This window comes from Coregonus lavaretus, assembly GCF_964263955.1.
Source record: "Coregonus lavaretus genome assembly, chromosome: 8".
Classification (NCBI taxonomy): domain Eukaryota; kingdom Metazoa; phylum Chordata; class Actinopteri; order Salmoniformes; family Salmonidae; genus Coregonus; species Coregonus lavaretus.
Genome location: NC_139995.1, coordinates 53,186,108 through 53,201,630, shown reverse-complemented (window position 1 = coordinate 53,201,630; position 15,523 = coordinate 53,186,108). Strand labels below are relative to the sequence as shown.

The window sequence follows — 15,523 nt, the reverse complement described above, 5'->3', positions numbered from 1 at the left end:
CTACCTCAAAACCTTGCCACAAAGCCCTACCTCAAAACCCTGCCACAAAGCCCTACCTCAAAACCCTGCCACAAAGCCCTACCTCAAAGGCCAACCTCAGAACCCTGCCACAAAGCCCTACCTCAAAACCCTGCCACAAAGCCCTACCTCAAAACCCTGCCACAAAGCCCTACCTCAAAACCCTGCCACAAAGCCCTGCCACAAAGCCCTACCTCAAAGCCCTGCCACAAAGCCCTACCTCAAAACCCTGCCACAAAGCCCTACCTCAAAACCCTGCCACAAAGCCCTACCTCAAAACCCTGCCACAAAGCCCTACCTCAAAACCCTGCCACAAAGCCCTACCTCAAAACCCTACCTCAAAGCCCTACCTCAAAACCCTGCCACAAAGCCCTGCCACAAAGCCCTACCTCAAAGCCCTGCCACAAAGCCCTACCTCAAAACCCTGCCACAAAGCCCTACCTCAAAACCCTGCCACAAAGCCCTACCTCAAAACCCTGCCACAAAGCCCTAACTCAAAACCCTGCCACAAAGCCCTACCTCAAAACCCTGCCACAAAGCCCTACCTCAAAACCCTACCTCAAAGCCCTACCTCAAAACCCTGCCACAAAGCCCTACCTCAAAACCCTACCTCAAAGCCGTACCTCAAAACCCTGCCACATAGCCCTACCTCAAAACCCTGCCACAAAGCCCTACCTCAAAACCCTGCCACAAAGCCCTACCTCAAAACCCTGCCACAAAGCCCTACCTCAAAACCGAGATGCCTTTAAAACTATGCTCTCCTACTTCCTATTCTTTGGCTTCATCCACAGAGCTCAATTGCAAATACCATGCACAGTGTTCGTTTGACCTTATTCTGAATTTGAATTATTTTTCGGAAACAAAAAAAAAGAATTGCTTGTAGGCATCGAGAAATATTGGAAAGCTTCACCCAGCTAGCACAGAGGCACAGTAGGTTAAACAACCGCTGTCCTGAAGCTGTTCGAAGCAGCTTTCCTCGACTTCTTCCTCCCACTGGTGCTGCAATCTCTTCGCCTTGAGGTGGTGACACCGCAGACACACGAAATGTTTTTTTTTTGCCCGTTCTGAAGGTTTCACAAAGCCCATTAATCACAACCTCTTCCTACGATGCACGCTAGCCGCAACGCACCGCCTCTTATCTACTCCCGCCTCCCTCGGCAGTGTTTGTTTGAAGTATTAGGGGGCTGTTGCCGTGATGGATTGAATTAATTGATTAATACTTTTATCCAATTAGTGTTCCCTCATGCAATTAATCAGCTGGCTGGGGTTAGGCCTGCTTGGTTGGCTGGACTAAAGGCAGACAGATGCTAGTGGCCTGGCTCGTGAAGAAGAACCCTCCCTCTCTTTCTCTCTTCACTCTATTCTCCAACATCCTCCCCTCCACACACCTGGCGCTCTCTCCGCTCGTACAGCACTGCACCATCGCTCTTAGAGCACGTTGTTCGGTTTTCTTGCCGAACACAACAACAGACCGGCTGAAAACAGTTAGCTCCAGATAATCCGAAGAAAGAGTTGTGGAGAGCTAATAAAAAGAGAAATGAGTTCAGCCTTGAGCATGTTTTGTGTTTGCAGTGCGCATTTGGAAAATTTATACAATTTTGTATACTGTGTGATGAAAGACCCTGCAGTGTTAAAGCCCAACCAGTGATGGATGCCTTCTCTGTTCTACAGGAAAACGTGATGGTAACCTATGCTTTTCTTTCTGGTCTTTTGCAGGTTTTGCCACTACTCTCAGCACTTTATGGGGGTCCTGTCACTGCCTGAACCATCCAGAAGAATTATGGAACACAATAAGATCTGAGCCAATGGAGTCTCCTGAAGGATACTGATCTCTAATACTGGAATGAAGTGACAAGAGACGGCAGCTGGACCATACACACAACCCTAGGATCCTGGACCTGGAGAGAAGCTTTTGATCTGAGGACCCGAGTATCAGAATGACCCACTTTTCTTTTAAATCCATTTTTAATTAGTTAGAAAATAGAAAACAAAGATATTGTGAAAGATAACTAAGCATTTTAGTGAGAATCAGTTCCAAGAGTTTGGAGATAGCCTTGGGTATCACACTATGGGTGTCTGTAAGATGTGAACCTTGTTATACCAGGTACAGCCCAAACTTTCCTTGACAATTATACAAAGGCCATTTCAATGGTTATAGGTCCCATGATATTCTCAAAGGAGCCTGTCCATTAAAGGATTTCCCTAATTAATGTGTTGGAATAAAATAAATGACCAAGTTTGGATTGAAAGTGTCAATTTTAATTCTCAGGGAGTTTTTATTTGATCAATATCAGGCCCATTCCCTTCACCACCATACTTGTGTTAAAGATTGAAAGATTGAAGCTGCCATAGAACATATGGGAAAGCTTGTCTTGGAAATCTTGAATGCAGTTTTCTTTTGTACAGTAACAAAAAACATCTCTGTTACCCGAATGGATTTGATACCAGTGTAGACAGACAGGGGAGATAAGTCAGGAAAACCCAGATGGCGAAGATTACATGAGAAAGATAAGGCGGGTTCAAAATGATTTGCCAAGTTTCTTCTGCACAGAGAAAAACCTTCTGTAGCCTGTCTAAATTCACTGAGTCATGACGTGCCATGGCATGCCCTGCATCCTGAGGCGGAACTATTTAAGACAATAGAACTATTGAAGACAATAGAATGCTCAAAGATCTTGTGGATTAATCAAAGTGTCCTAGAACATAGATTTTGGTTGGCCTCTGGGTTTAATTTCTTCAACATTGCCGGCTTGAGGACTCTTTTCACCTCTTTGGTAATCCCCGTCACATGTAGAGCCAAGCAGGATTTTCCAAAATGGCTCCCTTTTGGAGACTGGGAGCATTTAGCCTGTTGACGGCCCTTTGGCTTTTGCATTGCTGTAGTTGTGGATGGTCGGAGAGAACTAGTGGCATGGCCAAGGGAGAAACTAAGGAGCAGGAGCTCATGTCCCATGAACGAGTGAAGAGGGGATGGGTGTGGAACCAGTTCTTTGTGGTGGAGGAGTACACGGGCACAGAACCTCTCTACGTTGGAAAGGTAAGCCCTTGTCTGAGAGATTTTCATGTCTTTAGGTGAACAACACTAACATTACAGTTGAAGTTTTTTGCTTTCATATCTTACTTGTGAGTTGATTGTGATTTGATTTGGATGACAAGTTATGATTGGAAAGGATAAGACTTGATAGCATAGCACATCCAATGGAATTTTATTATATAAATAGGGATGGTTCTTATATACATTTTACTGCATACCCATGACTGACTGAATTCAGTCATTTGCAACTGATAATAATAAGTTCATATTTTGAACTCCAGTCTGAATGCTTTTCCTTATAAAGGCAGTTTTAGAATCCCCTCTGTCTGCCTCTGTATTATTTCTGTTAGGGGACAGTATTCTATCTCTTCAGCCAGGATCCATTATGGGACTTAGCCAGACCGAGAGAGAGAATGAGAGGAGGTGAGAGGGTGCGAGAGAGAGAGGGGGGGGGGGGGGGGGGCGGCATGAAGATGGAGAAACAGGTGGACAGACAGATGGATAGACAGCCAGATGGACATACAAACCGACCGAGCAAAGATGAGCTCAAAAGAACGCGCTAGAGGGAGAGAGAAAGGGAAAAAAGAAGGGGAAAGAGGGGGAAAAGAGAGGGGAGAGAGCAAGGGGGGAACAAGAGGGGGAGAGAGCAAGGGGGGGAAGATAGGGGGAGAGAGAGAGACAAAGGATTCATGCATTTTGAAGTGATTCATTGCAGGAGAGTGTGGTGGGGCAAGCAAGGCGCTGATATATGCATGCGGTCCAGGCATAGCAGGGGTGAAAAAGGAGAAATTATTTTATTAATAAAATTACCCAGAATTATTGCTCTCCATGAAGCACAAGCCAGGACTATTAATAGTCACTGGGGGGTGGTGTTGCCGGACTCATCCATCGATAAGGATATCAAATACTTTAATTAGAGCAATATAGTATTAAATATGGCCAGCGTGCCTTTTATCAGCACTGGCCATTTACAACACATTTTTCTGCTTCATCCAACTCAGCAAAGATGCCAAGGCTGTCCTACTGCAGCCATTCATTTGCTAATGAAATATGTTTTTCCCTAAATGGTCACTCACATCGCAATAACCTGGCAGCTTTGTTCGATACATTTGGGTAATGAATTTCCTTGGTCTTCTATGATCTAAGAACCCCCCCCCCCCCCCAACCCCCCTGCCTTCTATTTCTTAAGGCTGCCACACTGGTTTTCTGTATGTAGCTTACTACAACAAATACTGAGATACAAGATGCGCTCGTGACTCCATTGAAATGGAGGGAGATGTACTTACATTGAACCCTGGAATGTACTTTTTTTTTTGAAAACATACAATCCCAAAGCATCACTTTCCATGTATCTATTGTTGAGGGAAAGAAAATAAGACTATATACCTCAGAGGTTTTTCTCTCTCTCAATTCACTCCAAGGCCTCCTTTTGAAATTCATACATCGTGCAGTGTATATTTTCTGTTGCTGCACATCTCTTCTGACCCTTGACGTTTACTTCTGTTAAGTTCATGATTCAAATGCTGAAAGCTTTATTGATCCCATTCACGGTACTTACAGTGCCTTCAGAAAGTATTCACACCCCTTGACTTTTTCCACATTTTGTTGTTACAGCCTGAATTTAAAATGGATTAAATTGAGATGTTGTGTCACTGTTCTACACACAATACCCCATAATGTCAAAGTGGAATTATGTTTTTTTGAAATGTTTACAAATTCATAAAAAATGAAAAGCTGTATTCAACCCTTTGTTATGGCAAGCCTAAATAAGTTCAGGAGTAGAAATGTGCTTAAAAAGTCACATAATAAGTTGCATGGACTCACTCTGTGTGCAATAATAGTGTTTAACATGATTTTTAAATGACTACCCCATCTCTGTACCCCACACATATAATTATCTGTAAGGTCCCTCAGTCGAGCAGTGAATTCTGGATGACAACAGAAGACTGTGTGTTTGCAATATTAGAACATTTATTTAGTAAAGAAATTAAGTCCCCCTACACGTTTTGTTTCCTTGCCACGATACTTCTGAGTGTCGCAGTACTGGTGTCGTGACAACCCTATTACATAAGGTTGAAAGGGAAAGGTGTTCCAAGGTTTCCATGCAGATGAATCTACTGTATAGCAGAGATATGAAAGTGGTTATTCAATCTCAAGAGCCTTTTAAGAAGTTCAATGTCAACACTGAACCACATTCAGGAGCTAGAATGTTACAGCCATGCACATAATCACGTTCTAGTTCTGTGGTTACAGCAACTCACAACTTCTAATGATACATGTGAACTCGTAGAACTCTGACAATTAGAGGCATTCAGATACAATCTGACAGTGATGATTCTTAGAATGATTGTTGTATAAGGAGGGACATTTAATTAATACTTTTTCACCTTTATTGTAGTAACCACTTGTCAGTTTGTTATTTAGATCTAGTAAAGCAGGTTTCTAGCAGGTTTCTAGTAAACTAGCAGATTTAAAGACATTATAAACCAAGAGAGTATTGTATTTACTCTACTGTATATGCTTGGTGATTGATTGAATGATTCATTCATTCATTTTATTTCAGTGTCATAAACCATTTGGTGCCCAGCCCATAAGAGTTTACAAGACACTAATCATTAAATACTTGTGCACAAAACAAAAAACAAAATTAAATTTGACAATTTAAATGTATAGATCATAGTGTTAGAGCATCCTGTTTGGTGACACAACCTTTGTCTCAAGCTGTATTCGTTTGTTTCATTGCAGATACAAGATGTCTTAGACTCAGTTAAAGCCACACTCTGTGAGATGTGCATACCACCAAACAGTGGGCCACCAACAAAAAACGTAAGCAATCAAGCAAATGCATCCCATGACATTTTCACATGGACTTGTGATTTCCATGATATATCTGTAGTGATCAAGGAATGACTTGAATGTTTGAGCAACACACCTTTTTTAACCAATAAGAGTCTAAGCTCTGTCTAAGCTAAGCTATATGAATTGTTTTAAGATGGTCATACCAAGGATCATTTAACTTTATTTTTTCTTTTTCTTTTTTAATACCCCTTGAAGTATCCAAAAATATATAAAATGTTTCATCAAATTACTGCTATTAGCCAATTCAAACACATTGAATAACAGATTCACTACATGGAACAATAAATAATCCCCCCCAAAAATCTAAATGAAATTTGATCTGAAGTGTCTGTCCTATATCTGAGAGATACAGTGAGGGAATTAAGTATTTGATCCCCTGCTGATTTTGTACGTTTGCCCACTAACAAAGACATGATCAGTCTATAATTTTAATGGTAGGTTTATTTGAACAGTGAGAGAAAGAACAACAACAACAAAAAATCCAGAAAAACGCATGTCAAAAATGTTATAAATTGATTTGCATTTTAATGAGGGAAATAAGTATTTGACCCCTCTGCAAAACATTACTTAGTACTTGGTGGCAAAACCCTTGTTGGCAATCACAGAGGTCAGACGTTTCTTGTAGTTGGCCACCAGGTTTGCACACATCTCAGGAGGGATTTTGTCCCACTCCTCTTTGCAGATCTTCTCCAAGTCATTAAGGTTTCGAGGCTGACGTTTGGCAACTCGAACCTTCAGTTCCCTCCACAGATTTTCTATGGGATTAAGGTCTGGAGACTGGCTAGGCCACTCCAGGACCTTAATGTGCTTCTTCTTGAGCCACTCCTTTGTTGCCTTGGCCGTGTGTTTTGGGTCATTGTCATGCTGGAATACCCATCCACGACACATTTTCAATGCCCTGGCTGAGGGAAGGAGGTTCTCACCCAAGATTTGACGGTACATGGCCCTGTCCATCGTCCCTTTGATGCGGTGAAGTTGTCCTGTCCCCTTAGCAGAAAAACACCCCCAAAGCATAATGTTTCCACCTCCATGTTTGACGGTGGGGATGGTGTTCTTGGGGTCATAGGCAGCATTCCTCCTCCTCCAAACACGGCAAGTTGAGTTGATGCCAAAGAGCTCGATTTTGGTCTCATCTGACCACAACACTTTCACCCAGTTCTCCTCTGAATCATTCAGATGTTCATTGGCAAACTTCAGACGGCCCTGTATATGTGCTTTCTTGACCTTGCGGGCACTGCAGGATTTCAGTACTTCACGGCGTAGTGTTACCAATTGTTTTCTTGGTGACTATGATCCCAGCTGCCTTGAGATCATTGACAAGATCCTGCCGTGTAGTTCTGGGCTGATTCCTCACTGTTCTCATGATCATTGCAACTCCACGAGGTGAGATCTTGCATGGAGCCCCAGGCCAAGGGAAATTGACACTTATTTTGTGTTTCAAACTGTTGTCAACTTCTCACCAAGCTGCTTGGCGATGGTCTTGTAGCCCATTCCAGCCTTGTGTAGGTCTACAATCTTGTCCCTGACATCCTTGGAGAGCTCTTTGGTCTTGGCCATGGTGGAGAGTTTGGAATCTGATTGATTGATTGCTTCTGTGGACAGGTGTCTTTTATACATGTAACAAACTGAGATTAGGAGCACTCCCTTTAAGAGTGTGCTCCTAATCTCAGCTCGTTACCTGTATAAAAGACACCTGTGAACCAGAAATCTTTCTGATTGAGAGGGGGTCAAATACTTATTTCCCTCATTAAAATGCAAATCAATTTATAAATTTTTTGACATGTGTTTTTCTCGATTTTTTTGTTGTTATTCTGTCTCTCACTGTTCAAATAAACCTACCATTAAAATAGACTGATAATTTCTTTGTCAGTGGGCAAACGTACAAAATCAGCAGGGGATCAAATACCTTTTTCCATAACTGTATAAGAAAGTGTGTTATGTGTATTTAACCCCTTATTTTTGTCACTAAACAGTCTAAGCCCTGTCTAAGCCGGGGGAAGGGGTTGGTGCTACTAAGCTATATGGAATTGTTTTAACAAGGTCATACCAAGGATCATTTTGCTATTTGATTTAGAATTTTAAGACCCCTTGAAGTATCAAAAAAATATATTAAACAGTTATTTGATGAAACATTTTATTTGACCTTGCATTGAATAACAGATTCACTACATGGAACAACAGATAGTCCCCCCCAAAAATCTAAATGGAGTTTGTTCTAAAGTGTCTATCCTATATCTGAGACATATAAGAAAGATCAGGAAACATATATATATTTTTTAAACATGTATTTAACCCCTTATTTTTGTCACTAACCAGTCTCCATATACAGTACAAGTGAAACGTTTGCACACACCTACTCATTCCAGGGTTTTTCTTTATGTTGACTATTTTCTATGTTGTAGAATAATAGTGAAGACATCAAAACTATGAAATAACACATATAGAATAATGGAGTAACTGTGGTGCGTGATTTTGAAGGAGTCAGGCGCAGGACGGTAAATCCCAGAATAAAAGGGTTTATTCCGAAAACACAGCGGTACGCAGCAATGCGTCAAACACTCCAGTGCGGAAATCAGGCGTACTGGGAAACAACAAGGCACACGAGTGAATATCCCGGAGATACAAAATACAAGGAGCTCCACCGAGCTAAACTAACCTCCACAATAAACAATCACACACAAAGACAAGGGGGCAGAGGGAACACTTATACAGGTACTGATGAGGGGATATGAACCAGGTGTGTGTAATAAACAAGACAAAACATATGGAATGATGAGATGAGGAGCGGCAGTGGCTAGAAGGCCGGTGACGACGATCGCCGAAGCCTGCCCGAACAAGGAGAGGAGGCAGCTTCAGAGGAAGTCGTGACAAGTAACCAAAAAAGTGTTAAACAAATCAAAATATATTTTATATTTGAGATTCTTCAAAGTAGCCACCCGTTGCCTTGATGACAGCTTTGCACACTCAGATATCTCTAGCTTAAACATGATTTACATGATGATTTATAGCGAGACATAATTTGCTCGCAAAGTCTCCTATGACAACACATCCACACACAAAGGAATCATATGTTATTTCTGTGTATGATAAGGCACTAAGCTTATTACAGTAAAGTACTAACTTATTTATAAGTTATTATTACATCTCAACTACTGTGTGTCATGACATGAAATTACATCTCACAGACTGTGGCTTTAAGTTTCATTTCATATTTCTAGATTTACAGCACAATCAATGTATCTAAAACAATAACAACAGAATGAAAAAAGGGTTGAAATGTGGGCACTTGTAATGTGCAACTTTGAATGTCATTTTGCATTGGGTATTTGCCAGACTGACGACATGTATAAGGTTTATTTTTGTTATTGTTCACGTATTGCCTCTTTGATTGGCTGTGATAGTACACTCGTCTTTGACGACATGTTTAATCAGGATGTGTGTAGGAAGTGTTTGATCACATGCGTCTATTTCAATCATTTCTCTTGGCATGAAGTTCCAAGCACCTTTAAGACAATGTGGAATGAATGGAAATGAGTCCAATATTAGAAGATCTGGTCTTATATCAGGGAATACAGTCTTGGGAAGATGTGAAGGAACAGGGTTATATTTGCCAGGTTAATTTTTGCATTATGTATTGTCTCCTCTTTTCCCTTCACGTCATGCGGCTATACATATTCACCTTAATGCTGGTACGTTGAAGCAGTCTGCTTGTATCAGTTAGATTGAATGGAACGGAAGTGCTATAGGCATCAGATACTGTTGATTAGAATAACTTCCAGATACTGTTGATTTGACAGACTTCTTCCTCTGACTTCCTTTCTCACTCTTGTGTGCCGTTTTTTAGAATATGCCAATTCCTTACACCAAATGTAGTACATTTACATTTTAGTCATTTAGCTCAGTGGTTCCCAAACTGTGGGGCACTGCTAACTTACTCTTGAAAGTTGTAATAGTAGAATGCACAAGGTGCAATTTCGAAATTGGGTATTGCATCATCAGTTTTCCTGTTGTCATGTCAGTCATTGCATACCTTAGAGAGCTATTTATAACTTATCAGAAATGTCCAGATCAACTAGCCCATGTCAGCTAACGTGTTTTTATTTCGTTTTTTTAGCCCATACACTTTAGACATGGCAAAATGTATAGAATTGCAAGAAATGTTGCTTTAAAACTTCACAATTTTCTTTGTACCAATGACAAAATGTGTAGAATTTTAGGAAATAAGCTTTAAACCTGCAACATTCTCTCCACCAACAAGAGGGGTGTGAATAGTTTGTGTCATGACCAGTGCTTGTGCCCATAGAAATAGACTTGGTGCACGTGCGCAGGGGTGGCGCGGGATGTTCCCCAATGCTGGAAGAGGGGCCCTAAGTGAAAACGTTTGGGAACCCCTGATTTAGCAGATGCTCTTATCCAGAGCGACTTACAATGAATGTGTTTATTTTAAGATGGCTAGGTGAGACAAGCACATATTATAGTCGTAGCAAGTACATTTTCCCGCAGTATATCCGATCTCCTCCTCAACTTCAAACCAGCTGCCTCATTTTGATGTCCTTCAGTAGGCTGGCCCTGAGGCCTTTGTTACTGCGCTGACCCCTATTTGGCAGGGCAGTTCCACATCTATGTGCCCGTTTCTGTGTACGTGTGTGGTGTTTCTGTATGTGAGAGAGAGAGAATGTTTGTGTCTCTGTGTGTGTGCGTGTGTTTTTCCTGTGTGTGTCTGAATGTGTGTGTGCATGCCTGCATGACCGTGTTTGTGTGTTTTTGTCTGTACACTCGTTGCTGAGGAAGCTGGCAGCATATACAGTATTGGAGAGTAGACCAAAGGTGCATGAGAGATTTGATTATTGATGCAGCAAGGCATGGCCATGTCCCAAATGGCACCCTATTCCCTACATAGTGCACTACTTTTGACCAGAGCCCTATGGACCCTGGTCAAAAGTAGTGCACTATATAAGGAATACGGTGCCATTTGGGACGAAGCCCCTGTTTCCCTCTGAAGTGGGAGGTGACATTAGGAGTCAAGGCCCTATTTATAGACATATTGTTTTCTTCCAACGTTGTATTGTGTCTGCCAAGTGCCAACACTATCGTTGTGATAAATAGCTCCTTTTTCTTCCTGACGGGAAGGCTTACAGTAGACTGCATCCCAAATGGCACCCTAATCCCTATTTAATGCACTACTTTTGACCAGGCCCCATAGGGGTTCATAGGGCTCTGGTCAAATGTTGTGCACTACATAGGGAATAGGGTGCCATTTGGGATGCATACCTACGGTTTGGTTGCAGGGGGATTTAGCTAGCAATGGCGTGTTGACATTGCTGATGGTTATGATTGCTAAGCATTAAGTGAAGCCCTGGCTTTGACCTTTTGTTTGAAGTCCGCAGCTTAGCCACGGAATCACTCTGCAGAGGACGTACTGACTGATGGACTGACACATTGAGCCTGAAGGGGGAGAACGAGGGTGATCTCGTTGTTGCCACGTGTGCCTGCTCACAATAAAATACAATGAGCTCCAAAAGTATTGGGACAGTGACATTTTTGTTGTGGTTTCAGCTCTGTACTCCATCACTTTGGATTTGAAATGATACAATGAATATGAGGTTAACGTGCAGACTGTCAGCTTTAATTTGAAGGTATTTTCATCGATATTGGGTGAACCGTTTAGAAATTACAGCACTTTTAAAAAGATAGTCCCCCCATTCTAGGGGACCAACGGTATTGGGAAAAATTTACTTATGTGTATTAAAGCAGTCAAAAGTTTCGTATTTGGTCCCATATTCCTAGCACACAATGATTACATCAAGCTTGTGACTCTACAAACTTGTTGGATGCATTTGCTGTTTGTTTTGGTTGTGTTTCAGATTATTTTGTGCCAAATAGAAATGAAAGGTAAATAATGTATTGTGTCATTTTGGAGTCACTTTTATTGTAAATAAGAATATAATATGTTTCTAAACACTTCTACATGAATGTGGATGCTACCATGATTACGGATAATCCTGAATGAATCGTGAATAATGATGAGTGAGAGTTACATAAATATCATCCCCCCCAAAAATGCTAACATCCCCTGTTGTTGTAATGGTGAGAGGTTAGCATGTCTTGGGGGTATGATATTTGTGTCTAACTTTCTCACTCATCATTATTCACGATTAATTCAGGACTATCTGTAATCATGGTAGCATCCACATTAATATACTCTTATTTACAATAAAAATGGCTCCAAAATGACAATATGGTTCACCCGATATGGATGAAAATACCATAAGATTAAAGCTGACAGTCTGCACTTTAACCTCATAGTCATTGTATAATTTCAAATCCAAAGTGCTGGAGTACAGAGCCAAAACATCAACAGATGTGTCACTGTCCCAATACTTCTGGGGCTCACGGTAAAGTATGTGTTTTTGTTTGAGGGGGAAATGGGGAAATGGAAAACGGTTCCATATAGGATGCCATACTGTATAGAGTCCCAGTCAAAAGTTTGGACACACCTACTAATTCAAGGGATTCTCTTTATTTGTACTAATTTTTACATTGTAGAATAATAGTGAAGACATCAAAACTATGAAATAACTCATATGGAATCATGTAGTAACCAAAAAGTTTTAAACAAATCAAAATATATTTTATATTTGAGATTCTTCAAATAGCCACCCTTTGCCTTGATGACAGCTTTGCACACTCTTGGCATTCTCTCAACCAGCTTCACTTGGAATGCTTTTCCAACAGTCTTAAAGGACTTCTGACATATGCTTAGCAATTGTTGAATGCTTTTCCTTCACTCTGACGTCCGACTCGTCCCAAACCATCTCAATTGGGTTGAGGTCGGGGGATTGTGGAGGCCAGGTCATCTAATGCAGCACTCCATCACTCTCCTTCTTGGTAAAATAGCCCTTACACAGCCTGGAGGTGTGTTGGGTCATTGTCCTGATGAAAAACAAATGATAGTCCAACTAAGCCCAAACCAGATGGGATGGCGTATCACTGCAGAATGCTGTGGTAGCCATGCTGGTTATGTGTGCCTTGAATTCTAAATAAATGACAGACAGTGTCACCAGCAAAGCACCCCCACGCCATAACACCTCCTCCTCCATGCTTTACGGTGGGAAATACACATACAGAGCTCATCCGTTCACCCACACCGCGTCTCACAAAGACACGGCGGTTGGAACCAATAATCTCCAATTTGGACTCCAGACCAAAGGACAAATTTCCACCGGTCTAATGTCCATTGCTTGTGTTTTTTGGCCCAAGCAGGTCTCTTCTTCTTATTGGTGTCCTTTAGTAGGGGTTTCTTTGCAGCAATTCGACCATGAAGGCCTGATTCACACAGTCCCCTCTGAACAGTTGATGTTGAGATGTGTCTGTGACTTGAACTCGGTGAAGCATTTATTTGGGCTGCAATTTCTGAGGCTGGTAACTCTAATGAACTTATCCTCTGCAGCAGAGGTAACTCTGGTTCATCCATTCCTGTGGTGGTCCTCATGAGAGCCAGTTTCATCATAGCGCTTGATGGTTTTTGTGACTGCACTTGAAGAAACTTTCAAAGTTCTTGAAATGTTCCGTATTGACTGACCTTCATGTCTTAAAGTAATGATGGACTGTTGTTTCTCTTTGCTTATTTGAGCTGTTCTTGCCATAATATGGACTTGGTCTTTTACCAAATAGGGCTATCTTCTGTATACCCTCCCTACCTTGTCACAACACAACTGATTGGCTCAAACGCATGAAGAAGGCACACCTGTTAATTGAAATGCATTCCAGGTGACTACCTCATGAAGCTGGTTGAGAGAATGCCAAGAGTGTGCAAAGCTGTCATCAAGGCAAAGGATGGCTATTTGAAGAATCTCAAATATAAAATATATTTTGATTTGTTTAACACTTTTTTGGTTACTACATGATTCCAAATGTGTTATTTTATAGTTTTGATGTCTTCACTATTATTCTACAATGTAAACAATAGTAAAAATAAAGAAAAACCCTTGAATGAGTAGGTGTATCCAAACTTTTGACTGGAAGGGTATGTATGGACGAAGTGTGTGTGTGTGTGTGTGTGTGTGTGTGAGAGAGCGAGAGGGAGAGAGATTTTAGTATGACTGTGTCTGCATGATTGTGTGTGTGCATGACGTTTGTGTGGGTGTTTGTTTGCAAACAGTACGTGTGTGATCGGAGAGCAAATGTCGACTTTGATGGTAGAAAACCCTTTACATTCACTGAACACATTACATCCACAATACTCTCTAAAGATGTTTGGATGTGTGTGGATGATCACGGTTGATCCTTGTCTTCAGCATCTGCTCTAATATTCTTGAAAGACTTGATCAAAGACCGTGAGCAATAGAGAGACAGTCAGACAATGTAAAGGCAGGCGTCACATATCTCCAGATATTGGAGAGCTTTCTACTGTATTTCTACCGACTGGGCTATTGGAGAGCTTTCTACTGTCTTTCTACCGACGGGGCTATTGGAGAGCTTTCTACTGTCTTTCTACCGACGGGGCTATTGGAGAGCTTTCTACTGTCTTTCTACCGACTGGGCTATTGGAGAGCTTTCTACTGTCTTTCTACCGACGGGGCTATTGGAGAGCTTTCTACTGTCTTTCTACCGACTGGGCTATTGGAGAGATTTCTACTGTCTTTCTACCGACGGGGCTATTGGAGAGCTTTCTACTGTCTTTCTACCGACTGGGCTATTGGAGAGCTTTCTACCGTCTTTCTACCGACTGGGCTATTGGAGAGCTTTCTACTGTCTTTCTACCGACTGGGCTATTGGAGAGCTTTCTACTGTCTTTCTACCGACTGGGCTATTGGAGAGCTTTCTACTGTCGTTCTACAGACTGGGCTATTGGAGAGCTTTCTACTGTCTTTCTACCGACTGGGCTATTGGAGAGCTTTCTACTGTCTTTCTACCGACTGGGCTATTGGAGAGCTTTCTACTGTCTTTCTACCGACTGGGCTATTGAAGAGCTTTCTACTGTCTTTCTACTGACGGGGCTATTGGAGAGCTTTCTACTGTCTTTCTACCGACTGGGCTATTGGAGAGCTTTCTACTGTCTTTCTACCGACTGGGCTATTGGAGAGCTTTCTACTGTATTTCTACCGACTGGGCTATTGGAGAGCTTTCTACTGTCTTTCTACCGACTGGGCTATTGGAGAGCTTTCTACTGTCTTTCTACCGACTGGGCTATTGGAGAGCTTTCTACTATCTTTCTACCGACGGGGCTATTGGAGAGCTTTCTACTGTCTTTCTACTGACGGGGCTATTGGAGAGCTTTCTATTGTCTTTCTACCGACTGGGCTATTGGAGAGCTTTCTACTGTCTTTCTACTGACGGGGCTATTGGAGAGCTTTCTACTGTCTTTCTACCGACTGGGCTATTGGAGAGCTTTCTACTGTCTTTCTACCGACTGGGCTATTGGAGAGCTTTCTACTGTTTTTCTACCGACTGGGCTATTGGAGAGCTTTCTACTGTCTTTCTACCGACTGGGCTATTGGAGAGCTTTCTACTGTCTTTCTACCGACTGGGCTATTGGAGAGCTTTCTACTGTCTTTCTACCGACTGGGCTATTGGAGAGCTTTCTACTGTCTTTCTACCGACTGGGCTATT

General features: G+C 41.9%; 1 protein-coding gene across 1 annotated transcript in view; it reads left to right on the top strand.

The window, feature by feature from the left end:
- Positions 1–2,833: 2,833 nt before the first annotated feature.
- The window catches only part of cdh22 (cadherin 22), a gene marked incomplete at both ends in the record, with an annotated part of 123,041 nt that continues 110,351 nt past the window's right edge, over positions 2,834–15,523 (top strand). The window contains 2 exons of the mRNA XM_084166902.1: positions 2,834–3,055; positions 5,798–5,878. Of these exons, the coding sequence (XP_084023028.1) occupies positions 2,834–3,055; positions 5,798–5,878 (303 nt within the window). The remainder of the gene's footprint in view (positions 3,056–5,797; positions 5,879–15,523) is intronic.